The sequence below is a fragment of the Hibiscus syriacus genome, unplaced genomic scaffold (assembly GCF_006381635.1).
Source record: "Hibiscus syriacus cultivar Baekdansim isolate YM2019G1 unplaced genomic scaffold, ASM638163v2 tig00110847_pilon, whole genome shotgun sequence".
Classification (NCBI taxonomy): Eukaryota; Viridiplantae; Streptophyta; class Magnoliopsida; order Malvales; family Malvaceae; genus Hibiscus; species Hibiscus syriacus.
In genome coordinates this window covers 353,160-380,334 of record NW_024062888.1, presented here as the reverse complement: position 1 = coordinate 380,334, position 27,175 = coordinate 353,160, and the positions used below count along the sequence as shown (strand labels likewise).

The 27,175-nt window shown below is 36.9% G+C and overlaps 1 protein-coding gene, 2 long non-coding RNA genes and 1 pseudogene across 3 annotated transcripts; 1 reads left to right on the top strand and 3 right to left on the bottom strand.

Annotated features, from left to right (window-relative positions):
- Positions 1-841: 841 nt before the first annotated feature.
- LOC120143358 lies at positions 842-8,573 on the top strand (annotated as a pseudogene).
- Positions 8,574-11,149: 2,576 nt separating this feature from the next.
- Positions 11,150-11,695, bottom strand: LOC120143357 (receptor-like protein 45). The gene has a single exon (XM_039157700.1). It carries the CDS (start codon positions 11,693-11,695, stop codon positions 11,150-11,152), a length of 546 nt encoding a protein of 181 aa, XP_039013631.1.
- A 253-nt stretch (positions 11,696-11,948) lies between these two features.
- On the bottom strand, positions 11,949-13,009 carry LOC120143427. Its single transcript, XR_005517935.1, has 3 exons — positions 12,936-13,009; positions 12,716-12,859; positions 11,949-12,629 (listed from the first exon to the last, which is right to left on the bottom strand). It is a non-coding gene; the product is annotated as an uncharacterized LOC120143427 (long non-coding RNA).
- Positions 13,010-13,121: 112 nt separating this feature from the next.
- LOC120143426 lies at positions 13,122-26,468 on the bottom strand. Its single transcript, XR_005517934.1, has 3 exons — positions 26,420-26,468; positions 26,123-26,200; positions 13,122-13,268 (listed from the first exon to the last, which is right to left on the bottom strand). It is a non-coding gene; the product is annotated as an uncharacterized LOC120143426 (long non-coding RNA).
- Between the last annotated feature and the right edge of the window lie 707 nt (positions 26,469-27,175).

The window sequence follows — 27,175 nt, the reverse complement described above, 5'->3', positions numbered from 1 at the left end:
TATAAAATTTTTATAAGAAAAATGATACATCAAGTTTAAGTGTACAAGTTGCAAAATAAAAATAATTAAATAGAAGACTACAAAGCAAAACGGGAAATAACCACAGTAACAAGGAGCTGTTAATTGCTTATAAAGCACGTGAAGAATGAATTCTCGATTCTGATTGCGTTTTTCTTAGGTATTCTAACTAGGACTGGTTTATAGTATATGAAACAGTTTTTAAAGTTGGTGTTTTGATGAGAAATATCTCTTCGTGTAGAATTACAGGTATCGAGCAATCAAAATTAAGATACATTATAATATTCATCATAACGTTTGGTGATGTAAGACACGTACAAGACTTAAAAATAGATCTTAATTCGTGATACATTTGATTTAAATGAGTACGAGTATACTGTGAAGGTGGAGTTGTGAAGATTAGCAAAGATATAGGTAAATTGTTGTGATAATTCTGGTAAATGGACGTTTGGTTCATTAGAAGAGAGAATTCATCATCACCTTTGCGAATTGAGTAAATTGGATTGAGAGGGCCCCTCGCCTTTACAGTACTCGATCTGGATTAGTCGATCAATATATCGGATAACAGTGATTAATTCAAACAAAAAAATATATATAAAAGATACTAAATTGATGTAATTTTCCCTCCTTGTTTTCTTGCGGTTTACTTTTCCGAGAATCATGTATTGAATTGTATGTTAGGAAAGTCATAGGAAGCTGATCCTAATCTTTGACTATAACTCTGCACTCCCCCAGACCCTTCGGCTTCACACATCACAAGGGGAAAAAACAAACAAACAGGAAAACCATTTTAGATTCGTAAACCTTTGAATCTGTAGGAGGTTTTCTTTTTAAAAAAAATGGAAAAAGAAGAGGTGGTTCTGTTGGATTTCTGGGCAAGCCCCTTCGGGATGAGAGCCGGGATCGCTTTGGCTTTGAAAGGGATAAACTACGAGCACAGGGAAGAAGATTTGAGCAACAAGAGTGATTTGCTCTTAAAAACTAACTCGTCCTCAAGGGAAACCCGTCTGCGAGTCGCTCCTTGTGGTTGAGTATATTGACGAGATTTGGCCTCACAAATCTCCTCTGCTCCCTCTTGATCCTTACCAAAGAGCCACTGCTAGATTCTGGGCTGATTTCATCGACAAGAAGGTATTTTTCCTTTGATTCTGAGCTTTTAGTCTTCATAGCCCTGTTTTCAGTCCATATATTTACATAATCTTTTCTTTGAGTTTTCATTAGTAAAAAATATTACTTTTCTGTCAAAATTATAGTTTTGGTTTTTTTCTTTATATTTCTCCCTTAAAATAATACTTTTCTCTCTAAAAAAATTAAGTCCAAACAATTAAATCTCCATGTCATTTTAAAATTTTAATTATTACATATTTTTTTTCATATTTGTATTGATAATCTGATTTCATCTTTAGAATTTTATAAATTCATCGAGAGACGAAGGTAGGACTTTATGTAAAAGGTACAAACTTGAAAATTTATATTAAAATTTTAGAAATACAAAGTTATAATTTTTTTTGGATAATCAATTTTTTATTACCCAAGAACAGAATCTGTTACAAAAATCAGTGTTCAAGAAGCATCAGGAACAAATACATACAAAAAATCAGAGTCAAAAAATATCCCAATGCTTACAAAGATTAGTATTAACACTATCAATGCTATTTAAATTTCTACCCCTAAGTTGAGATCCGACAGTGTCCTTTATGGCTCGAAGCAAATCAGACGCAGCTCTTGATCGGCCTTGAAACAGTTTCTCGTTCCTTTCTTCCCAAATAAAGTAAATCAAAGCATTAAGAGCAAGCTTCAAAATGGAAGTAAGCAAAGACTTACCTTTCCAGTAAGAGCAGACCCAAGTCAAAAAAGAATCCCAAGAATGAGTTCTGAATCTAAGATCAGAAAGAGAGAAGATAGAGTTCCACAAGAAGTCAGCCATAGGACAAAGAGGAATAAGTGATCCCTAGTTTCTAATGGTTCATCACAAAACATACATTGACAATCACTGATAAGCCCTATACGAAAAAGTCTATCTTTAGTAGGGAGACGATCAAGTAAAGCCATCCAAGAAATTAAGCTATATTTAGGTATATGGAGAGGAAACCAAATAATTTTCTGCCATATTACAAGGGGCCTTTTTACCCGAATTTCATCCCATATGTTCTTCACTGAAGGAGTAACAGCAGACATAATAGCAAAAGCCTCGTGCCTCAATTTAAATAATTTCCTTAAGCTCCAACTACTCGAAGGATTAATTTCTGCAGCCCAAAAATTGTTACCTTTAAGAACATAACAGTTAATCCAGGCGATCCATAGCGAGCCTTCACCTGCAAAAATTTTCTTGATAAGTAGGAGCATACAAGCTTTGTTCCAGGTCTGAAGGTCTTTTATACCAAGCCCCCCCTCAGATTTCAGCAAGCATATATTTTTCCATCCTACACGGGCTCCAGAAGTAGATCTATCGGCTCATTTCCAGAAAAATCGGGAGTATAATTGTTCAATACGCTTGAGAACAAAGTTGGGCAGAAATAACTGTCTACACCAATAACTACTGATGCTAAATAAAACAGCTATGATTAGCTCCAATCGGCCAGCATAGGAAAGAGATTTAGTAGATCAAAGATGCAGCCGAGCCTTTATGCTGTCAATGAGGACCACACAATCTTTTTCAGAGACTTTCCTTGTGAGTAAAGGAATCCCAAGATATCTAACTGGAAGAGTACTAATTTTAAAACCAGTGAGGAGGTTAATGTTTTCAAGAGTGGATAGGTTCATACCAGCAGCAAAAAACTCGCATTTAGAGGAATTAAGCCTAAGGCCAAACATTGAATAAAACACATCAAGAACACTTGTTACCCCAAGCACATAGTCAACATACCCTTTGCAAAACACAAGAAGATCATCAGCAAAGGAAAGATGAGTAAGACCAATTCTTTTACATTTTGGGTGATAACCAAAGATGTTTTTAGCAGCTGCAAGATTTAAGAGCTTTGAGAGGACGTTCATCGAGAGAACAAATAAGAGAGGGGATAAAGGGTCACCCTGTCTTATACCATTTGCTCCATTGAAATAGCCAATTAAACTTCCATTGAGAGAAACAAAATATCTAGCAGTGGAGAAGCAAAGTTCAATCCAGTTAACAAAAATGCTTGGAAGTCCAATGGCTTTCAAAATAGCCAAGATAAATCCCCAATTTAAAGAGTCAAAGGCCTTGTGGAGGTCAATTTTCAAAGAACATCGAGGCGAAATGCTTTTTCTATTGTAACCTCTAACTAGTTCTTGAGCTAAAAGAGTGTTGTCAACAATACTTCTACCTTTAACAAAAGCGGTTTGGTTGAGGGTTACCATATCAGGAAGAATGCTAGTAAGCCTATTAACCAGAATCTTAGAGATGGCTTTATAGAAAACAGAGCAACAAGAAATCGGTCTAAAGTCTTTAATAGTACCGGGGTTTGGAATTTTAGGCACAAGAGCAATGATCGTTGCATTGAAAGCTGGAAGAAGGGAGAAATCTTGGAAGAATTGTTTCATGTCCGAATAGACATCCTGACTGATGATAGGCCATGCCTTTTTGAAGAATAAAGGAGAGTAACCATCCGGACCAGGAGCTTTGTCATTTCCCTGACAGAAGAAAACATCTTTAATTTCCTCATTAGAGACTTTCTTAACAAGGTTTTCAAGTCTGTCAACAGACAAAGAGACTTGAAGGATGTTTTTTTAGAACAATTGGGTTAGGAGTATTCACCTCAGGATCATTCGTGCCAAAGAGCTTAGAAAAGTAATTGATCACCTCATTAGACATGGAGTCAAATGATTCCAGCCGATTTCCTTGTTCATCAGTCAGAATTCGAATGGTATTTCGCTTATGGTTACGATTAATAGCAGAATGCAAAAATCTAGAGGACTTATCCCCCTTCCTAAGCCATAAAACCTTGGTCTTTTGTCTTAAGAACGTACACTCAGCATCTTCTAAGATCTTAAGCTCTGATTGAAGATTGATAACCTTCTCAATAGTATCCTCACCTCTTAAGGATTTAATCTGCTGGAATTCAAGCTCATATTTCTTTTGGTTAACACAGGCAGTAAGGTTACTATAGCAAGAGTGATTGAGGCTTCTAAGGTTGTTTTTCAGGCGCTTTAATTTAGAAAAGAGGATCAGCATCGGGTTACCATGGGCAGGGCTGTTCCAAGACTGTTGTACCACACGTAAGAATTCAGAATTTTGAGTCCAAAAATTAAAGAACTTGAAAGGCTTGGGTCTATTAATTTGGAGATCTTTGAAAAGTCAGACCAACGCCAAGCAGTGATCAAAGACACCAGGGGCGAGGAATTCAACGTGGGAAGAGTTGAAGGAATTTACCCAATACGGATTAATAAGGACTCTGTCGAGTTTTCTAGCAAGGAAAGAGGACCTCTGTTTGTTGCTCCAAGTGAAATTAGGGCCAAAAAACGGGTGGTCAATGAAATCCAACTCATAATAGACATCTTGGAAGTCTCTCATATCAGAAGAAATGATTAGACCTAGAATCTCAGTGTCAGAGCTCTCGTGGGGTTGCAAAGTAACATTGAAGTCTCCCCCTAAGATCCAAGGGTTTTGACCAATATTCCCTTCTAAATCTGCTGCCAAAGGGATCTTCTCACAATATCATCATTACTGCCATACACCGCAGTAATGAACAGAGGAGTGCCAGAGTGAAAGCCCTTGATGGAAATACACTGATAAGAAGAATGATAGATTGAAAAATCAAGATCAGTTTTCCATAAAATCCAAATTCTACCATTAACAGCGTGGTCGTAATTGAAACAAGCTTTCCAACCAATGAATTTCCTACTTAGAATACTTTCAGCTTTATCCACTTTGACTCTAGTCTCAAGAAAACAAAGAACATCAATTTTATTTTGAAGAGCCCTTTTAAGAACACTTCCTTGTTTTTGAGGACAATTCAGTCCTCTAACATTCCAAAATCCAATGATCATTGGGAAGGGGTATCGGGGGTAACCCCTCTGCTTCCTGCAGTACTATTCTTAGTGAAACCTATTTTTTCTTTCTTTTTGGATTTTAATTAATGTACAATGGCAGAGACTCCTAAAGAAGATGAACGAGGTTTACGAGTATGGCCTTCAAGTGCAGGAATGTTTTCATCTGCTCCAGTAAGAATTTTGAATCTGTTCGAAGAGGCAGAAAAAGAAGCAGTGGTTTTAACTTTGGAGGGTCTACCTCTACATCTTTTAGACACCTCAGGAGTGTTTTATCCTTTGTCAGTTGAAGAGGGAATAGAATCAGTGATTGCCTGAGGGTTATCAACGTTAACAGTTGTAATAGAAATGGGTAATTCAAAACTGTCAAGAGTCCCAATAGAAGGCTTAATCGGTTCCATATCAATCTAATTACTAGTAGAAACATTAAGTTCGACAGCTTTCTTGGGGTCAGACAAGTTTTGGGGAATAGGATTCTCTTTGTCTTGCAGCATTTCGATACCCCCAACGGCTGGTTCAACCTCTTTGGAAAAACCATCTTTTTTTCTCCAAATTTGAGTTTTTGCAGGGGCTTGAATTTTCATTTCCTTGCAGCCCTTATCTGAGTGACCAAAGATTTTACAAGAACGACAACGAGGTGGAAACCAGGGGACCTCAACCTTTACCAAAACAGAATGACCATCGTTGAGAACTACTTCAATGAAGTTTGGAATAACATCAAAAACCCCTATTTCAACATAAACTTTGGCAAATTCGAGATGAGATTTCGCAGCTGTGATCGAGTCCATAGAGAGGGGGGAGCCTATGGCACTCGCAAAATAACTCAGACCGAAGAGTTCAAGTGGAACATTAAAGAGGTGAATCCAGACATGGATTTTAGATAAATTAAAATTCAATTGTTTAAGGTTCGGTTCCCACCTCCTAAGAATCAAAGGTTTGTTCAATATATGCCATGGCCCATTCTCTAAAATATAGTCCCTATCAAAAACAGACGCGAAAGAGAAAACATAGAGGTTTTGTCCAGCAAAACTTACCTGAACGATTCTCCCGGATAAGGGTTTATTCCATAAATTTTCCACGATTCGTTTCATTGAAGCAAAGCTAGGAGCTACTCCAAGGAATTGGCCCACGAGAGAAGAATTCCACTCTGAAATTCCAGATTCAAGCACTTCAGGGGGAGGCTGGACGAAAGTGATACCATCGCGAACCCTAGGAGGAAAGAAATCCAGGTGATGGCCCTCAGTACAGCCGAAGAGATTCCTCCAATTCATATGGCTTGGGACACTTAGAAGACAAAAGGAAATCAAAACCCAGAAGAGCAGAAGTAATAGAACAAAAGAAGCTTGAAGCCACCGGAGACACGCCGTGAATCCTCGGATTCCGCTAGGCCTGCTAACCTAGAAGTTGGATCATAATATAAAATCCTATTATTTTTTCTAAAAAAGAAGTTGATTTTTTAAAAAATAAATAGAATAATAAAATAATAGTGGGAATAATGGTCTGTTAAATATCTAAAAGTTTGATCATAATATAAAACCCTATTATTTTTTCTAAAAAAGAAGTTGATTTTTTTAAAACAAATAGAATAATAGAAGAGTAGCGGGAATAATGGTTTGTTATTGCGGTAAATGATTGCTATTTGTCAAATTGCGGCCGTAACTATTATTTGTGTGATTCTACTTTACACTTCTATTTTTAGTAATAGCGATTTCAAATTTCGTCGCCACCGTTATATAGCGTAATGACCATTATTAGGCTTGTAAATGAACTGAACGTTCAGCGAACCGTTCATGAATCGTGTACCGGGAAGTTTGTTTATGTGCGTTTATTTATTAAATGAACGAACATGAACAAGATTTTGTGTTCGTTTAATTAAATGAACGAACATGAACATAGGTTTCGTTCGTTCATTTACGTTCGTGAACGTTCGGTTATGTTCGTTTATGTTCGTTCGGTTATGTTCGTTTATGTTCATTCAATTATGTTTAACTCAATCTTCTTAAATCAATTTTGGTAACCAATTTGTAAGTATCTTAAAAATATTAATTAATCTGATATTCTGATGACCAATTCCATAATTAACCCAATTTTATTTGGAAAACCCAACAATATTAACATGGTTTAGTTCTTTTTGAACGATCCATAAGCTGCATACCCAACACCGTCAACATCCACTGCGTCGAAACCCTGTGACTGCACCACTAGCTGGTTATCCGATGAGCAAAGAGGAGTCCCAGAAACCGGTTGCTTTCGAAACCAAGTCCAAAGGTGATGGATTCCGGAAGGGATGTTAAATATTAAGCACCTTTTCTCACCTTTTCTTCTACTCAAATAATCTTCTTTTCTTTCATATATAATGGAGTATTCGAATTTACAAGTAAATAGTGATCAACCAGCAACTCAAGTCACCTTATTTTGAACTCAATAACCCAATAATGGTGAGGCCTTATTCCATAGGTTGAGATGTTCTTTAACGCGTTTCATCAAACAAATTTTGTGCGCCATCCGGTTATGGAAGTTTAGCCAGCCGAGAAAGAATGGTTTTTGATGTATGAGTTGGTGTGAACAATAAACCAACCTACTTCTCTCATCTCCCAATTTTCAACTTCTACATAGCACGAAGCTAAGGACATGTTTGTTTGATCCCCAAGGATTAAGGTCGGTAATCACATGAAACACAATTTGTGTTCATCTCGACTGTTGTTGAAGGAGGGAGGAAGAAAGAAAGTGGAGGAACGTTATGCAATCCCACATCAGTAGCAAACAAGCAGCTCGGGGTTGGTAACTTATATAAAAGAAGATGGGGGAGAATAGGTTTAAGCATCTTTGCGCTTGGGGCAATGTCGAGCTTGAATCGAGCTCAGAATCAAGCTTCAATCGCTCGAGTCTCGAGTTTTAATCGAGCTCTTAATTTTTTTTTTGAGTTCGAGTCTTTTCGAGTTCAAGTCGAGTTTTAATATTATATTTTGAGTTCGAGTCGAGCTTGATAATTTTAAGCTCGCGAGTTTTCGAGTTTCAATATTATATTTCGAGTTCGAGTCGAGCTTGATAATTTTAATCTCGCGAGTTTTCGAATCGAGTCGAGCTGACTTTGAAAGTTTTCGAGTTCGAGTCGAGCTCAACAATACTCGAGCTCAATATTATGTTCGTTTATGTTTGTGTTAATTTATGTTCGTGTTCGTTTATGTTTGTGTTTGTTTATGTTCGTTTATTTATTAAATGAACGAACATGAACAAGTTATATTCTTTAATAAACGAACATGAACAAAAAAAATTGTTCGTTTATGTTCCTGTTCGTTTATTTATTAAATGAACGAACATGAGCATACCTCCGTTCGTGTGCGTTTGGTTCGTTTACAGGCCTAACCATTATTTTGAACAAGTATCATCCATGATTATAAAAAAAATTAGATAACCATATTCCACGCACAAATCATTGAATCAAATAATAAAACGGTAGTTACTTGTGCCTTTTGGTGAATGGAATGAAGATTTGTGGTCCTGAGAGCTGGAAAGTATGGACAGCAAAGGGAGAAGGGCAAGAAGCAGCAAAGAAAGTGTTCGTCGAGGGCTTGAAACTGCTGGAATGAGAGCTTGGAAACAAAGAATTAATCACTGGTATATGATCTATTGACCGATTAATCTAGATCGGACACTGCAGAGGCGAGGGCGACCCTCCCAACCCAGTCTGCTTCATTCGCAATCGCCAAGATTCGAACCCCTGACCTTGCTTAAGGGACCTAATATCTCATCCCACCAATGTTATTAAAACCGGACCGACCGGTTCGACTGGTTGAACCGTGAACCGGTAGCCTGTCCGGTCCGGTTAACTCCCAAAACCGGATTAGCACAGAACCGATAAAGAACCGGCTGAAAACCGGGAAAGCCGGGGTGAACCGGCTGAAAACCGGGAAAACCGATTTGAACCGCCAGTTCACTTTTTTTCTTTAAAAAAAAATTAAACCAAACAACGTCGTTTGTTCAACGAGCCGAGTCAAATTCGAGTATTACTGAGCTCGACTCGAACTCGAAAACTTTAAAAGTAAACTCAACTCGACTCAAAAACTCATGAGCTAAAAATTATCAACTCGAAATATAATATTAAAACTTTAAATCGAAAAGGCTCGAACTCAAAAAAAAATTTAGAAGTTCGATTGAAGCCTAAAATTTGAGCTCAATTGAAGCGAAAGAATAGTTCGCTTTGTGCTCACCAAAAGGCTCCATGATTTTGAATGTCAAATTACCTCTATTATTTATAGAAGTAAGTTGGGATGCTCTTCTATGTTTCTTAGCCATGTGAGATTGTTTTGTTCTCATATTTTCTCTTTAAACTTTTGGGATACTCTTCTATGTTTCTTAGCCATGTGAGATTGTTTTTTTTTTAAACAATTAAACCAAATGACATCATTTGTTATGATTTTTTTAAACCCCAATTTTATTTTTTTGATTATAGTTATATAATTATATTTATTATTTAATATGTTTTGCCTTAAATATTATGTTGTAGTTGATTTGAATCATTTTGTTTCACTTGATTTTATGATTTTTCATTTATACATGTTATGTCTTGTAATATTTTTATACCTTTTAATATTGTAAACTTAAAAAAAGTGTTACATATATATTAATATTGCTTTGAATATTATGTAAAATTAAAAAAATATATTATTTTATATAAAATCCGGTTCAACCGCGGTTGAACTCGGTTGAACCAGTGAACCAGTACCTTCACCGGTTCAATGTCCGGTCCGGTTTTGAAAACATTGCATCCCACTAAACCAATTGGTTGTTTGGTTGTTATTAACTATGTTTTGAAATAAACGGGGACACTTAGTTGGGATGGTGATTTGGTACTTGTTTTGTTTGAAGGACTGGAATTAATGTAGTTTTTATGTTACCTAATTTTGGATTTTGGTATTATAATTTCTTTTTGTTGAATATAAAATGGGAAAAACTATTAAACTAAACTACCAGCTTCCTGCAGACATAGCCATGTTTGTCTCCATGTAGCACATACCCAATCTCTGCATGTGATCACATTGCACCAAATCCATTCGGATGAACTCCTCCATTAATTCTGATTTAACAATCTCATTCTATGCCGACCGAGGATCACACGTTCGCGGAAAATATGAATGCAAACTTCATATTAGCATGGTAGGAAATGAATACTACAAAATCACACTAATAGCACTGACATGACAAATAAAAATTATAATCAGCAAGTGAACAACCGACACCGTGTCATGGTGAAAATCATTGTCAAAGAAACAAGTTCGTCTCGATATGTGTAATCGCTGCAATAGACAGATCGTCCCTCGAGATTAACATGGTCACTACGAGATTCGTACACCCGAAATCGAAGTGGACTCGAAATCGAAGTGGACTGCCAGTGGTATTGCTCTTCTGATAACAATAGAGAAAAAGAAGCTTAGAAAGCTTTTGATTGAGAGGTTTTATGAGTGTTAAGTGTGAGTTGAGATGCTTAGGGAGCCTCCCTATTTATAGGCTGAAGAAAGGGACAAAAAAAAATTCTAATTGAAACTATTGCGCTATAAACGAATGAAAAAAATCTAATGGACGTAAGAAAGAAAATGATGTATGTTATGCTAAAAGTCACGTAGAAGACTATAGCATCAATGCCATACCATTTCTCCATACTTTGATCCACGGATTTTATCGGAGGGATGTGGTGATTCGGTGCTGCAGTTCTGGTTCAATGGCTGTCCGCACAGAAATCGATTACCTTCGTAACAGCTGCGATCAAACGTCCCGAACTGAGCTTTTGAATCCGGAATTCTACTCGACAGGTTGTTGCACACCACGCTGAACACTTCGAGGAAGTAGAGATTGATCAGCGACGAAGGGATTTCTCCACTCAAAGCATTGTGGGAGAGGTCTAAGCTTTTGATTTGGGTGAGATTGGAGAAAGATTTCGGGATCGGTCCAGTGAACATGTTGTAGGACAAGTTCAGCGTGTGGATCCAGCATAGATTTCCGATCACATTCGGGATCCGACCGGAGAGATTGTTACATGACAGATCTAAGCCCGACATGAAACTTAGAATGCTGCCTTTGTAGGTGCTTGATCTATGTTTTGTCAAGAAATCAACTTCCACAAGTGTAACAGATTGTTCAGCAGTGCTATGTAGCTTGTATTCCTTCTTTAAAGTTCCATATCTGAAATATGTGGTGTAATCCCATTCATTAGAAACTTTTTCATGTGAAATATCGAAATACCGAGGCTCGATCTTTCCGAAGCCGATATCCGGAAACAGGAGGGAATTGACCCGAAGAAGGAGTTGATGGAAAGATCCATCATGCTTATTTGTTTCAATCGACATAATTCCTCTGGAATCAAACCGGTCAGGCGATTCTGGCTCAACAGCAGAACCCTCAAGCTACTCAGCGAGCCGATCATATCGGGAACGTTCCCGGAAAGGTCGTTATCTTTGAGGTTCAACACCAAAAGTTGTGAAGTGTTGAGAAACGCATCTGATATTGATCCATTGAATCTGTTCCCTTGTAAGTGTAAATACTGCAACCGAGAGCATATAGGCAATGGACCGGAAAAGTGATTATGAGACAGGTCTAAATAATACAAAGAACGCGAAACGGCTTCACACTCGAACCGACCCTCTAAATAATTGTTCCGCATCACGAGTATGTCCAGATATGTCACATTACCGATCCAGCTACCGATATTCCCCATCATGAAGTTGTAACCAATGTCCAACAAATAAAGTCTGCCTAGTAGCCTTCCTTCTGGTCACACATTCGACATATTCACACTGAAGTAATTGTCATTCAACTGCAGCACTCTTAATTGACTCAAGTTGTAGAGCTGGGGAAAAATCTGTCCATGAAGTTCGTTACCAGATAATATCAGAACGCGTAAATCACCGCAGCCAGCGATCAGTTCTTCGGGAATTTCTCCGGAGAAATTATTATAAGACAAGTCCAGAACTTGCAAATTTCTCATGTCACCAATGGAGGGCAATAGGTCTTGATCGAAAGCATTTCTGGATAAATCCAGATACTCCAGATGTGGAACGATTTTTCCGATATTCATCGGAAGACCATGAATTCGATTGCTCGATACATCCACCATAACAGTGTTGATCAAAACGAATGGAGGTAACTGAAATTCCCCGAAGAAAGAGTTGTTCCTTAGCAACAGAGTTGCAAGGTTGGTATTGTTTTCGAGTAACCAACCAGGAAAACTTTCGCACAACTCAACTATGCGCAAATCGAACTGGTGGCGAAGAAAGCTAGGAACAACATTGGTATGACTGTTCAGACTACAGTTGGATAGTGCCAAAACCTTCAATTGGAACGAAGGAAACCACCCTGGAGGACTCCCAGTACCAATCTGCAACCTGCCATTGTTGCTTATCAATTGAAACACTTGGAGCTCGGAGTGATTTTCGATCGAACTCAGCGAGAATAAACCCTCGAAATCGTTGTAACAAAAATCAAGATACCGCCGTGAGGTTGTGCACCAAAGACGTTGAAAATGTTCCATTAAAATTGTTATCTGATGCATCTAACAACTCAATAGATATTAAATAGGACAGGAGGAATGGTTCCTCCAGAGTGATTTTGGCTGAGATCCAACTCTTGTAGTCTCTTCAATTCACACAAACCTGTGACAAAGAGAAAACCAATCGAGTTAGGACTCAATCGACCGTAACATTAATAAAAAACAATAAGTCTGTCGAGAAACTCGTACCGGACGGCAAAGAACCCTCGAGTAAATTATGAGCAACGGAGAAGGCCTTGAGGGTGGATAGGTTCCCTATACTTGGAGGGATGGAGCCTTCAAAGTTATTGTAGCTAAAATCTAGTATCTCCAAACTACTAAACCCCATCAGCTCTGCCAAAGGAAACGTAAATTTGTGCAGCACTTACTACAAAAATTGCATACCAAAGATTCATTAGGCTTAGAATACCTTGGACGGGCAAAGTTCCATAGAGGTAATTCCAATACAAGTTAAGCACCTCCAGGTTTTTAGATTAGCCAACTGCATCGACGAACCGAAATAGTTCAGGGTCAAAACTAGCATCAAATATCGAGACGGGTCGAATTTTATTTTACGAATTAAAGTGTAAAAGGAAGTGCAGACGTACCTATATCAGTGAGGGGACCTTCAATGTTGTTGAGCGATAGGTCAAGGTAGAGGAGGGAGGGAAGTAGGCCCAAGAACTTCAAACTTTCTTTATTCATGGCATTCTGGCTCAGATTTAGGTACTTGAGCTTCTTAAGCTTAGACAGATTTTAGAATCTAATCACACATAAAATGATAAAACAATTGAGCAGCTTAATATCTTAATCATTAGAAGATAGTTTTTAATTAATTCGTTCTTTCTTTTAACATGTTATCAAATCCACGTTCACCTCATGAGTAGAGATGAATTACAAATATATATATATATAAACAGAAATATATATAAACAGAAATATATTAAATCTTTCAAATTGATCATTTATTCATTTTAAGATTTTTTAAATAATAATTGCAGTTTAAATTATTTAATTTTAATAGTTTAAAATTGAAATAAAGTTTGTTGTTTTTAAAAGTTATGAATTATAAATTTTTTCTATGATATTAAATTTATATATATATATATATATATATATATTATTTTGGTTGTCCTTCCGGTTTTAAAGTATCGCCTTGATTAATCCATACCAACCCGCGTTGCACATATGGTTTTGGTGAGTGAATCTCCCAGCAGGGATGTTCTACATACACAAGCACTCGAACTTGAGAACTTGCTAAAAGTTATTTATTCTTTGAAATTGATATTTTTTAATTTAATATCTAAAAAATTTTGTTAGCCCACATTAATCTCTAAATTTAGATTCTTTTTAATAATTTAACGATATGAGACTTAAATTGTAATACCTTACTAAAAATAAAAAAGTTGCCAAGTCTATAAACAAATGTGGACCAAAAAGTAGTGAAATATTGACACATGTGATTAGTGAGTTGAGCATTTTGTGAGGTGTTTGAATTTGATTAAGTAAATTTTGGTTAATGCTCGATTAAAGTTGATTTAATTTGAACTCGAACTCAGCTACAAACTTTAATGAGTTAAAGCGAGTAAAATCTAATTTGATTCGATAAATTCACAAGTATTTCGTTAATTTTTATAATGTTTTAGTAGTTAACTTAAAAATTATTTCATTAAAAAATCTAAATAATAATTACTATTTTTTATCATATAACAAAAAGATGGTAAATTATTAATCAATAATTATTACTAATTTATTAATCTATTGATTTACTATTTGTTTATTAGTGTTTTGCATTTATGAATTATTACTTTGATGTTTAGATAGTGAAAATTTTTCATACATTCTTTTGATAAGATCGATCAGAGATCATATGGAAACCCCTACCACCAGGCTGGCTAAAGCTTAACTCGGATGGATCCGTGAGTAGACCATGTTGGTAATGCTCAATCCCACGTAGTATTGGAAATACTATTGGGAATGAGTATTTATGGTTTGGATTTTCCACTTTCTTGTTGAGTCAAAGAGAACAAGGGGGACTCTCGCGCACCGCCACCACCGCCGTTCGTCTCGACTCGGCACGACACTTCTCGTGGTCGTGGTCGTGGTAATACATGTCTTCGACACATCTGGATTGTTTAAATTTAAATTATAACAGCTGGTTTATGAGAGTTATCAGAAATTAAACAGCTTTTCCTAAATTAAATAAAAAACGTTAGGATGTATTTGGACTGATTTCTAGCTTTGTACAAAGGGGACAAGCTGTTAATATTAGGAGTTACAGGAGTTATTTGATTTAATTCCAGGGGTTATATGATATAATTCCGGGAGTTATAACAGCTGAATAATGATGCAATGAATCTAGACTATTACTGAGTCAAGTTCATCTAGACGTTTCAGCTGTTACAAAGAAGAGATTTAATCCTGAAATTTTATGGACGATTTTAACCCTATTTCTAGCCTATAAATAGAGAGCTATATTCAGCTTCTCAACTTAGTCTCAACATTCAGAATTCACTCTCCAAGAGTTTTCTAAATATTCTCTCTGTGTGCTTTCCGATAAGAAGAGCAATACCACCGGCAGTCCACTCCGATTTCGGGTGTACGGAATTCGGAGCGACCGTGTTAACCTCGGGGGACGGTCCGCCTACTACAACGATTACACACATCGGGGCGAATTCGTTTCTAAGATAGTGGTTATACCACGACACGGTTTACGAATCTGTTTCTTTTAATTACTGTTTATATTTTCAGTCAGTACTAACGGTGTAGTTTTGTAGTTTATATATCCAACAATTTAGAAATGAATTCTATATACTGCAATCATGTCAACACCTTTGAGCAAATTGATACCCGATCTTTCCAAGCTTGATGCACTTGATGGAAAGAATTATAGAAGGTGGTCCCAAAGAATCCTGATATTCTTCGAGCTACTTGATCTTGACTACGTGTTGCTCAAGCCACCACCTACCATACCGCCAACCCCAGTTACCGGTAATGATGCTGATGCGGTCCTCAATGATGATGCCCTAGCAACTGCCGCTGTTGCGCTCACTACCTACGAGAAATACGAGAAAGACAACAAAACGGTGTGAGGACATCTGCTCAGTCACATGTCAAATAAATTATTTGATATGTTCCTTAGAGAAAGGAGTGCCAAGGCAATATGGGATACTCTCGATAAAAAGTATGGTGCAGACGATGTTGGCATCAAGAAGTACATTGTCGGCGAATGGCTCAAATTCTAGATGACTGATGACAAGCCGATAATGGATCAAGTCTATGACTATGAGAACCTAGTCGCTGACATCATCGCCGAAGGGATGCAAATGTGCAAGGTGTTGCAAGCCAATGTTCTCATTAAGAAGCTGCCCAAGTCCTAGTCTGACTACCGAACCTCTCTTAAGCATAAAAAGAGAAAATTTTCGCTTGAAGAGCTCGTGGGCCATATGAAGATTAAAGAAGCCAACCGTTTAAAAGATAAGCTTACTAATTCTATGAGTAATTTATCTTTTAGAGCTAACTTGGTTGAGTCTAAATTTAAGAAGATCATGAAATGTGGGAATCAAGACAAAAAGACGAAACCTCAGAAGGTTACCAACTTCAAGAAGTCAGAAAAGGACAAACCTGAAGGAAAGACGCTCAAGTACTATGTCTGCGGTTTACCCGGCCACAAAGTTTACCAATGCCAACACCGCTCAGACCGCCAGAATGAAAACAAGCCACAGATACACGTTGTAGAAGAAGATGGTGAGATCATTGTTGCGGTGGTCTCAGAAGTCAATCTGATGGAAAACAGTTCGGAATGGGTTGTTGACACTGGCGCTTCAAAGCATTTCTGCGCAAGGAATGAATTTTTCACCGAATTCGAGGATGGAAACGCATGTGAACGTGTGTACATGGGGAACTCTAGCAACTCTGAAGTGTTAGGCAAAGGTAAGGTTTTACTCAAGCTGACATCTGGTAAAACTCTGGCTTTAAATAATGTTCTGTATGTACATGCCTTGCATAGAAATTTGATAAGTGGTGGGCTTCTGAATAAGGCAGACATTAAGTTAGTTTTTGAGGCAGATAAACTTGTACTTTCCTGAAATGGTGATTATGTTGGGAAAGGGTTTTTAAGCAATGGTTTATTTGTCATAGAAACTCAATTTAATGAAAATAAAGCTACCACTTCTGCTTATATTGTTGAATCCATTGATATGTGGCATGCTAGATTAGGACACGTGAATATTCATTCTTTAAAGAAATTAATAAATATGAATGTTTTGCCTAAACTAGACACAACTAGCTTTAACAAATGTGAGATTTGTGTAGAAGCTAAGCATACTAGACCTCACTTTAAGACTGTTTCTAATAGAAAGACTGAGTTGTTAGAACTTATTCATACTGATCTAGCAGATTTTAGAAACACTGAAAGTAAAGGAGGAAAACACTACTTCATAACTTTTTTTAGATGATTATTCAAGATATACAAAAGTTTATCTCCTGAGGACTAAAGATGAAGTTGAAAACTTTTTTCTTATTTATAAGACAGAAGTTGAAAACCAATTAGATAGGAGAATCAAACGGGTTAGATCTGATAGAGGTGGTGAGTATGGATCTAATTTCTTAAAAGATATTTGTGAAAAGAATGGCATAATTCATGAAACTTCAGCCCCCTATTTTCCTCAACAGAATGATGTAGCTGAAAGGAAAAATAGAACTTTAAAAGAGATGATGAATTCTTTACTAATAAGTTCAGGGTTATCTGATAACATGTGGGGGAAAGCCATTCTATCGTCAACTCATATCTTGAATCGAGTTCCTCATAAGAAATTAGATTCTACCCCATATGAATTGTGGAAAGGATACGCTCCTAATTTACAATACCTGAAAGTGTGGGGGGTGTCTGGCTAAAGTGGGTTTGCCATACTTTAAGAAGTCCACCATCGGACCTAAAACCGTTGATGCAATGTTTATAGGGTATCCTACGAGTAGTACTGCATACAGATTCACGCTTTTACAAGACTATTCTATTTGTGAGTCAAGGGATGTTGTTTTCTTTGAAAATACTTTTCCTTTAAAGGAACCGAGAATAAATATTGAAACACAAATAGAATATATTCCATCAACTTCTTCTAGTAATCCTACTAGGTCTTCTAAACAAATTGATTTTGAGCCTAGAAGAAGTAAAAGGGAAAGAGTTGAAACCTCTTTTGGACCAGACTTTATTACTTCCTTTATTTCTGAAATAAATGATTTAGACTCCATTTCAGATCCTATAGCTCAAAATTTTCTATTAGATGAGGATCCTAAAACTTTTGAAGAAACTATAAGATCTGCTAGTTTTTGGAAAAGCGATGTTAATGATGAACTAGAATCGATAATGTCTAATCATACTTGGGAATTAGTTAACTTGCCTAAGGGATTCAAACCAATCTCCAACAAATGGGTCTTCCGGAAGAAAATAAGGCCAGATGGTTCGATTCAGCGGTACAAGGCAAGGTTAGTCGTCAAAGGGTTCACTCAAAGGTTTGGTTTAGACTACTTTGATACATACTCTCCCGTTACAAAAATCTCAACGATTCGTGCATTATTTGCACTAGCCTCTATTCATAAGTTGCAGGTACATCAAATGGATGTTAAGACTGCTTTCTTGAATGGAGATCTAGATGAGGAGATTTACATGGAGCAACCACTAGGTTTTAAAGCACCTGGTATGGAAGGCAAAGTCTATAGACTCAAAAAGTCACTCTATGGACTTAAGCGGGCTCCTAAACAGTGGTATGAGAAATTTCATAAAACTATTCTTAGTTTTGGTTTTGTTATGAATGGTTCGGATGTTTGTGTGTATTCGAAGATGTTTGACACTGAATGTGTTATCATAAGTCTTTATGTTGATGACATGTTGATTTTCAGTTCTAACATTGAGTCCATTAACAAAGTTAAAAATTTCTTGTCCACTAAGTTTGAGATGACAGATTTGGGAGAAGTAGATGTAATCTTAGGAGTCAAAGTTACCAAAATTGAGAAGGGATTTTCTTTATGTCAAGCACATTATATAGAGAAAGTGCTAAATAAATTTGACAGTTTTGATGTCGTCCCTGTTCGAAATCCTTATGACCCTAGCATACATCTAGTTAAGAATAAAGGAAGTAGCGTTTCCCAAATTGACTATGCTAAATTAATTGGGAGCTTAATGTTCTTAATGAACTATACTCGGCCTTATATTGCTTATGCTGTGAGTAGACTGAGTATATATACTCATAATCCGAGTGGTGAGCACTGGATTGCTCTTAAACGCTTACTGAAGTATCTTAAGGGTACTTTGGATTGGAAATTTGAGTTTGTTGGCTTTCCTGCGGTACTAGAAGGATATTGAGATGCCAACTGGGTTTATGATAATGATGAGGTAAGCTCTACGAGCGGGTATGTTTTTACTTTGGGTGGAGCAGCAATATCGTGGAAATCATCAAAGCAGACTTGTATTGCTCGTTCTACCATGGAGTCAGAGTTTATAGCTCTTGACCTAGCTGGGCAAGAAGCCGAGCGGCTCAGAAGCTTGTTAGCAGATATTCTGTTGTGGGGAAGACCGACTCCTCCAGTTTCATTGTTGTGTGATTCACAAGCTGCGATATGTGTGGCTAAGAACCAAGCTTACAATGGTAAGAAAAGACACATTCGCATAAGACATGAATCAATTAGACACTTAATAAAGAATGGAGTGCTCTCTTTAGAGTATGTGAAGTCGGAAAGGAACCTAGCAGATCCGCTTACCAAAGGGTTAAGTCGGAAGCTGGTCCTAGATTCGTCGAGGGGGATGGGTCTCAAGCCCATTGGTTGAGGAATTCATGGTGGATACCCAACTTAGTTATCTAAGTTCCATGTGGTCAAATAAAACCATGGAAAAACTCATAGTGCACATTCCTACTTCCTATCCCTATGACGAATAATGTTCATGCCCAGGATGAGCTTAAGTGCTCTTAATAAATTTATATCCCAGGCTTTGGGTGGTCTTAGTGAGAAAGACTTGATGAATTTACCAATTTTGGCTTAATATCTATTCTTAATAAGTTCATAACCCAATTTGAGTGGGTATTCCTAAGTGAGAAGGAAATAATTAACTTACCAACAGAAATGTTGAGTTTGTTAAACTCTTAATAAATTCAAATCCAAGTATTTGGATGGTTCTAGTGAGAAGGACTTATTGAATTTCCGATAAATGAGGTTGAATATTTATTCTTAAAGACTTCTTAGCCCAGAGTTTGGGTGGTTCATTTATAATGAACTTGAAGAAAGTCACCATACTCTTTGTGAGGTTGAGCTTTTATAAAAGCTCTTAATTATTTCATATCCCTGTTAAGGGTGGTTTATATCGAGATAAACTTGATGAAATAACCTATATAAGTGAGAAGGGTTAGCTGCCTTCTATGAAAAATGTTGGGCCATTTTTCTAGCACACTTACTAGAATCCTGAGGTAAGATGGCCAAATATATACTTTTGTATATATATATATATATCTTACACATCGAGGACTCAGGTGGATGAAGGGGTTAGTTGTGTGTTATGAGTTTACCCCCATCTTAGAAAGTTCCAGACTAGTTTCACTTATCTAAGAGAAGGATTGCTTATTATCACTATGTACTAGTTCTAGATACGTTCACTAGTGCTTAAGCAACTAATCTCGCTATTGCTCTTCTGGAAAGTTTGTTTTTGAGTTTCAGAAGAATTCTTTCGCATTAGTGGGGGAATGTTGGTAATACTCAATCCTATATAGTATTGGAAATACTATTGAGAATGGGTATATATGGTTTGGATTTCCCACTTCCTTGTTGAGTGAAAGAGAACAAGGGGGACTCTCGCGCACCGCCGTCGTCCATCTCGGCTCGGCTCGGTACGGCACGGCTCGGCTCGTGGTCCTGGTCGTGGTAATACGTGTCTTCGACACGTCCGCGTTGATACTATCTTTTTAAAGAAAATTCTTGAGGAATTTCTCTTTGAAAGAAACAAATGGAAAAATGTGAAAGATTTTAACTGATATTTATAGGTTGCTGAGGACTGTTTAAATTTAAATGATAACAGCTGGTTTATGAGAGTTATCAGAAATTAAACAGCTTTTCCTAAATTAAATCAAAAACGTTAAGATGTATTTGGACTGATTTCCAGCTTTGTACAAAGGGGACAAGCTGTTAATATCAAGAGTTACAGGAGTTATTTGATTTAATTCCAAGGGTTATATGATCTAATTTCGGGAGTTATAACAGCTGAATAATGATGCAATGAACCTGGACTATTACTGAGTCAGGTTCATCTAGACATTTCAGCTGTTACAAAGAAGAGATTTAATCCTGAAATTTTATGAACGATTTTAACCTATTTCTAGCCTATAAATAGAGAGCTATATTCAGCTTCTCAACTTAGTCTCAACATTCAGAATTCACTCTCCAAGTGTTTTCTAAATATTCTCTCTGTGTGCTTTTCGATAAGAAGAGCAATACCACCGGCAGTCCACTCCGATTTTGGGTATACGGAATTCAGAGCGACCGTGTTAACCTCGGGGGACAGTCCGCCTACTACAGCGATTACACATATCGGGGCGAATTCGTTTCTAAGGCAGTGGTTATACCATGACACGGTTTACGAATCTGTTCCTTTTAATTACTGTTTATATTTTCAGTCAGTGCTAACGGTGTAGTTTTGCAGTTTATATATCCAACAGACCAAACAGAGTAACAGCTTGTGGAGGAGTGATTAGAGATGAAAAAGGAGAATGGATAATGGGTTTTCACAAGGCTATCATAACATGCTCAGTTCTAGAGGCGGAGCTTTGGGGAGTCCTGGAAGGAATGAAAATTGCATGGGAACTCGGATTAAAAAAATGATCATTGAGGCTGACAACAAGAAAGTCTAAAAGCACCTACAAGCTACTGGCTAAAAAGATCTTGAATCAACGGTATGATATTACGTAGCTGATGTGATAAGGAAATATTGGGATATTCAAGCAGCACACACCCTTCGTGAGGGGAACAGAATTACTGATGAGATGACCAAGCTAGGACGAGAAGGAGATTCAAGAACCCACAAAATAGTCGCACCTTTAGGAACAATTTATAACCTCTGGACAGAGAAAAATGTGGTGGAGTAAGTTTATTAGGCTAGACTGCCTCGTCATTTTATTTACCCTAAAAATAACAACTTTTTCGCAAATATTTCTTTTTAGGTGTAATATCTAAATTATAACTACCTTCCAATCATTAGGGGTGGAGCTTCCTTATAAACTAAAGGGGTTCGAACCCTGTAAAATTATTTTATATTCGATATATTTTAATATAATAGTATTTTAGTTAATGTGAAAATAAGTATTTAAATTAAGAAATATAAGAATTTATTAGATATTTAATCAAGTATGGGGCGAACTAAATAATGATAATATAATACCAACAACCGGTTGATCTAGTAGGATGAGACACTAGATACCTTAAGCAAGGTCAGGGGTTCGAATCTTGGCGATTGTGTATGAAGCAAACTGGGTTGGGAGGGTAACCCTCGCCTCTGTAGTACCCGATCTGAATTAGTCAACCATACAGAGATTTATTCAACCTGCAAACCAAGTTCTTCTTTTCTTCTTCTTCAAAACCTTCAGGCTGGAGCATGTCCTTTGACCACCAGTCTTGCACGATACCTCTCAACTTGATCGTCACCATTTCGCTTGATTTTGAAGTTACCAATTGGCTTCCTTCCTTGTGGTAATGGCACAACGTCACATGTATTATTTTTATAAAGGGCTTCAATTTCTTTTTGCATCGCCATCATCCACAGTGAAGCATCTGAGCTGTTTATTGTCTTCTGGTATGTTGATGGCTCACCATCCTCTGATAAAAGGCAATATGCAATATTACCTTCTATAACATAATCTGAGTGCCAATTGGGACGGCTTCTCACACAATCTGATTGACGAGTTGTTTTAGCTTCAGAACTCTCTGGAGAGTTCATCATGTCTAGAGATTTGTTCAATCTGCAAACCAAGTTCTTCTTTTATTCTTCTTCAAAACCTTTAGGTTGGAGCATATAAATCTATTCTTCAAGATTTCTATGAAGAAAAGTTGCTTTAACATCTAGCTTATCTAGATATAAGTTCAATGTAGCATACATTACCAATACTACTCGAACTGTTGTTAGTCAAACCACAAGAGAAAAGATTTCATTGAAATCAATACCTTCTTTTTGAGCATATCATGTACCACCAGTCTTGCACGATACCTCTCAACTTGATCATCACCATTTCGCTTGATTTTGAAGACTCATTTGTTATCAATTGGCTTACTTCCTTCTGGTAGTAGCACAAGGTCCCATGTATTATTTTTATGAAGTGCTTCAATTTCTTCTTGCATCGCCATCATCCACAGTGAAACATCTGAGATGTTTATTACCTCCCGGTATGTTGATGGCTCACCGTTTTCTGTTAAAAGGTAGTATGAAATATTGCATTCTATAACATAATCTGAGTGCCAATTGAGACTTCTTCTCACACGATATAATTGACGAGTTGTTGGAGCTTCAGAATTCTCTGGTTCTTGTTCATCATATGCTAGTTGTGCTTCCGAAGAATTTCCTTGTTCAAACTCCTTTTCCACATGTATCTGTGTAGTCTCTGACTTTTCAGCGCTATCATCGTCTTCTTTTCTTTATAGTTTGTCTTCTGCAAAGATAGTATCCCTGCTGATGATCACTTTGTGGGCAGTGGGATCCCACAAGTGATACCCCTTTACTCCATCAGCATACCCCAAGAATTTGCATTTCCTGAATTTTGGATCCAATTTTGAAATTTCTTAGGAGTTGTACATCACGTACACAATACTTTCAAATACATGGAGGTTTGAATAATCAGATGGTTTACCAGTTCACATCTCCATTGGTATCTTCAGCTCTATTGTAGTTGATGGAGCTCGATTCACCAAATAACAGACGGTATTGACTGCTTCTGCCCAAAATGATTTTTATAGGCCTGCAGCTCTCAACATTGCTCTTGTTCTTTCTAACAATGTTCTGTTCATCCGTTCTGCCACTCCATTTTATTGAGGAGTGTTCGTCACTGTGAACTGTCTTTTGATGCCTTATTTCATGCAAAAGTCATTAAATTCTTCGCTTGTGTATTCTCCTCCATTATCTGTTCTGTAACACTTGATTTTATTTCCAAAATTAAGTTCCACCCGCGCTTTGAAGTTTTTGAAAGTGGAAAACACATCTGACTTCTTCTTAATAGGATACACCCGACATCTCCTGGAGTAGTCATCAATAAATGAGACAAAATATTTTGCTCCGCCTAGGGATATAAATGGTGCTTGCCATACGTCAGAATGAACCAATTCTAGAACACTTTTGCTTGTAGAATTTGAATTGTTGAAATTCAACCGGTGTTGCTTACTTGTTATGCAATGCTCACACAAAGTAAGTGATACATTTGTTAAGCCTGGAAGTAACTTTTGCTCCACAAGGACTTTGATTCCTTGTTCTGACATGTGTGAAAGTTTTTGATGCCATAACATTGTATAATCTGAACTACATGAGGCAACAGAGGCTTCTGCTTCTAGTAAAGTCTTTCCCTTCAGCATGTACAAGTTTGCTGCTATCGTTTCGCCTTTCATCATCACAAGCGCTCCACGGAATACCTTCATGATTCTTTTTCGTGTTTCAATCATGCTTGCATTATTATCCAACAATCCATAGGATAATAAATTTTTCTTTAGGCTTTTCATGTGCCGCACATCTCGAACAACTTTATTGTTTCATTATACATCTTCAATTTGATGGTTCCCACGCCAACGATCTCTAAGGCATGATCATTGCAACTATACACAGATCCTCCTGAGACAGATTCATAATGATGAAACAATTCTCTTCTTGAGGTTATGTGATATGTTGCTCCTGAATCAATGAGCCATATATCTCCAAATCTCTTTCTACCTTCCACGGTGGTTGACGCTTCACAACATAGATCATCTTCATTATCTGAAGTGTTTGTGGTATTGACTTGTGGATTGGAGTTTTTATTTAGACTCCAATAATCCTTCTTCAAGTGACCCTTCTTTCCACAGTTGTAGCACTTTAAATTCTTCTTGCTTATTGACTTTGATCTACCATGTTTGTGACTGCTGCTTTAGCCACGTTCTGTTGATCTACCTCTCATTGTTGTCACTGCTTCTACTTGTTGTAGATTTACTTGTCTGTCTTCCTTGTTCTTGTGCCGATTTTCTTCTTGTAGAACAACAGCTGCAACGTCATCGAAGACTAGACTGGTGACATTACTGTTTGTCAAGTTGATGATGAGTTGATCATACGAATCCGGTAGACTTTGAAGTAGAAGTTCATCACGTTCTTGTTCTCATACTTTACAGCTTAAGGATATAAGCTGAGAAAATAAAGTGTTCAGTGTGTTTAAGTGTTCCGTCTCTGAAGTAGATTCTGGCATACGGAGAGTGTACAATTTCCTCTTAAGGAAAATTTTATTGTGCAATGATGTAGCCTCGTACAGTTTGGTGAGATGATCTTATATCTCCTTAGCTGTTTTCTTCTCCTCGATGCTTTATAACACTTCATCTGCTAATGCTAGATGAAAGTTTGCCATAACATTCTCATCCATTTCTATCCATTTGTTGTCATCTGTGAAATCTACTGGCCTTTCACTGATAGCTGCTAGACAACCGTCTTTCCTCAGGATGATATTCATCTTCAATTTTCACAATGAGAAATTTCTCCCATTGAACTTTTTAATATCAAATTTCGTTGCAATAACTTCTAATACGGATAGCTTCTAATACGGATAGCTCCCACTATTTCACTATTGTGAATAGTTCTCTGGAACCTTCAAAGAATGAGTAATACCTTCTTACTTTCTTATGTTGGAGGATCCACCTTTTGGTGGCAACCAAAAAGACAATAAGTAGATATTACACACTCTAATATGGCTCTTGATACCAATTGTTGCGGAATACGACTATCGGATAGAGCAAAATCGCAACTGATAATTTGAGAAAATAAAGATAAAGAAGACACAAATTTTACGTGGAAAACCTCTAAATAATATAGGGTAAAAACCACGGGTAATGGTAGAAGAATTTCACTATGGGAAAATATGAATTATAACTTCTCTCGATCTAACAAGGAGAAAACAATGATAGTTCTCTCTTGATAAAAATGAGAAAATAACTCTTAAGAAAACTCTCTAAATTCTCTAGTATTGAGAAAAAGCTAGAATGATTTGGGATGGTTTTGAAGCTAAATGGGTTAAGTATTTATAGTTGAAGCTTAAAGACTAATCTTATAAATATCCTAAAGTATAGAGACTAAAAGTATAATTTTTCCATCCCACTTTTCAACATTATTGTTGTCAACTTTAATTGAATCATTACTGTCAACTAATGCACTTTATCGTTGTTGCCAACTAATACACTTTCGGTGCATTATTGAAATCAATTTTCAACTATGTCTATATTTAATCATGACTCTACCTCACAATCATAAACACAAAAATAATAAAAATTATATTTTTATAATAATAATCTAATAATAATATCAAGTGAGTTAATATACCATTAACGATATATCCATAATAATAATAAAATGTTATGATTGCTTACTTTGTGCTGTCAGTGGGCTGCCTCCGACCCTGTTTAAACTTAAATCCAGATTTCCCAGCTTTTCGAAAACGGATAATTCTGCATTGGACACGTGACATGAAGAATTAGAAAAGTACAGTTTTTTTTTTTCAAAATGAAATGTTAAGAAGGAAAATATTTTAAAAAGAATAGAAATAAAATTAATTATTTAATAAAATGTTAGGAATATTTTTTGACTTAAAATATTCTTTATGACTCGAAATGAATATTTAATTGGACGCTATATGATTTTATTTTACATTTATATACTTAACCTACCTTGGACAGGAATGTTTTGTCGTGCCTCATGGGTTGGATACAATTCTCCTTGCCACACGACAAATAACTCTTCTTCCCTCTGAGATTAAGGGAAGTAAGTGCACTCAATAGTTTTAAGCTGCTCTTGTTCAGATTGTTGTAAGAAACATCCAACACCTCAAGTTGTTCAAGTCTCAAGTAGTTTTCAAACCCTCCTATCATGTCAAATTAAAAAAAAATCAGTGTTCCATTAACTCGTGACTCTTAGCTCGGTTTTAAGTGAGTTCAGATATAGATACACACCGTGATTTTGTATCCAGCCACCAGTGGCATTGAAGGACAAGTCTAGAGTATTGAGGTTGACAGAGGGCTGAAACAGGGCGAGGTCTACATACCAAACAGAGTCGAGACGATCTCCGGTACATGGCCGTATTATCGAGGGAGAGTCGGATTACACGAGCGGTTGAAGAGTTGCAGGTGACTCGCTCCCAGCCACAACAGTCGCTGAGGGGATCGTCGATCCATGAAGGGAACAGATGGTCTGCATCGCAGCCTTCCCATTCGATGAACGACTTGAACATGAACTTTATTTAGCTGTAGACCAAAAAAAAAAAAAAACTTAAGATGGATGGAGATGAACCCAAAGTATGATTTTCCTATTGAGTAAAATCATAGTTAATATAGAAAAATTTTGGTTGATTTAGACGTGGGCGTTGAGGGCATTTTTCTCTCTACTCTTCCTCAAACACTCTTCTTCTTATCTCCAAACTTATTTCT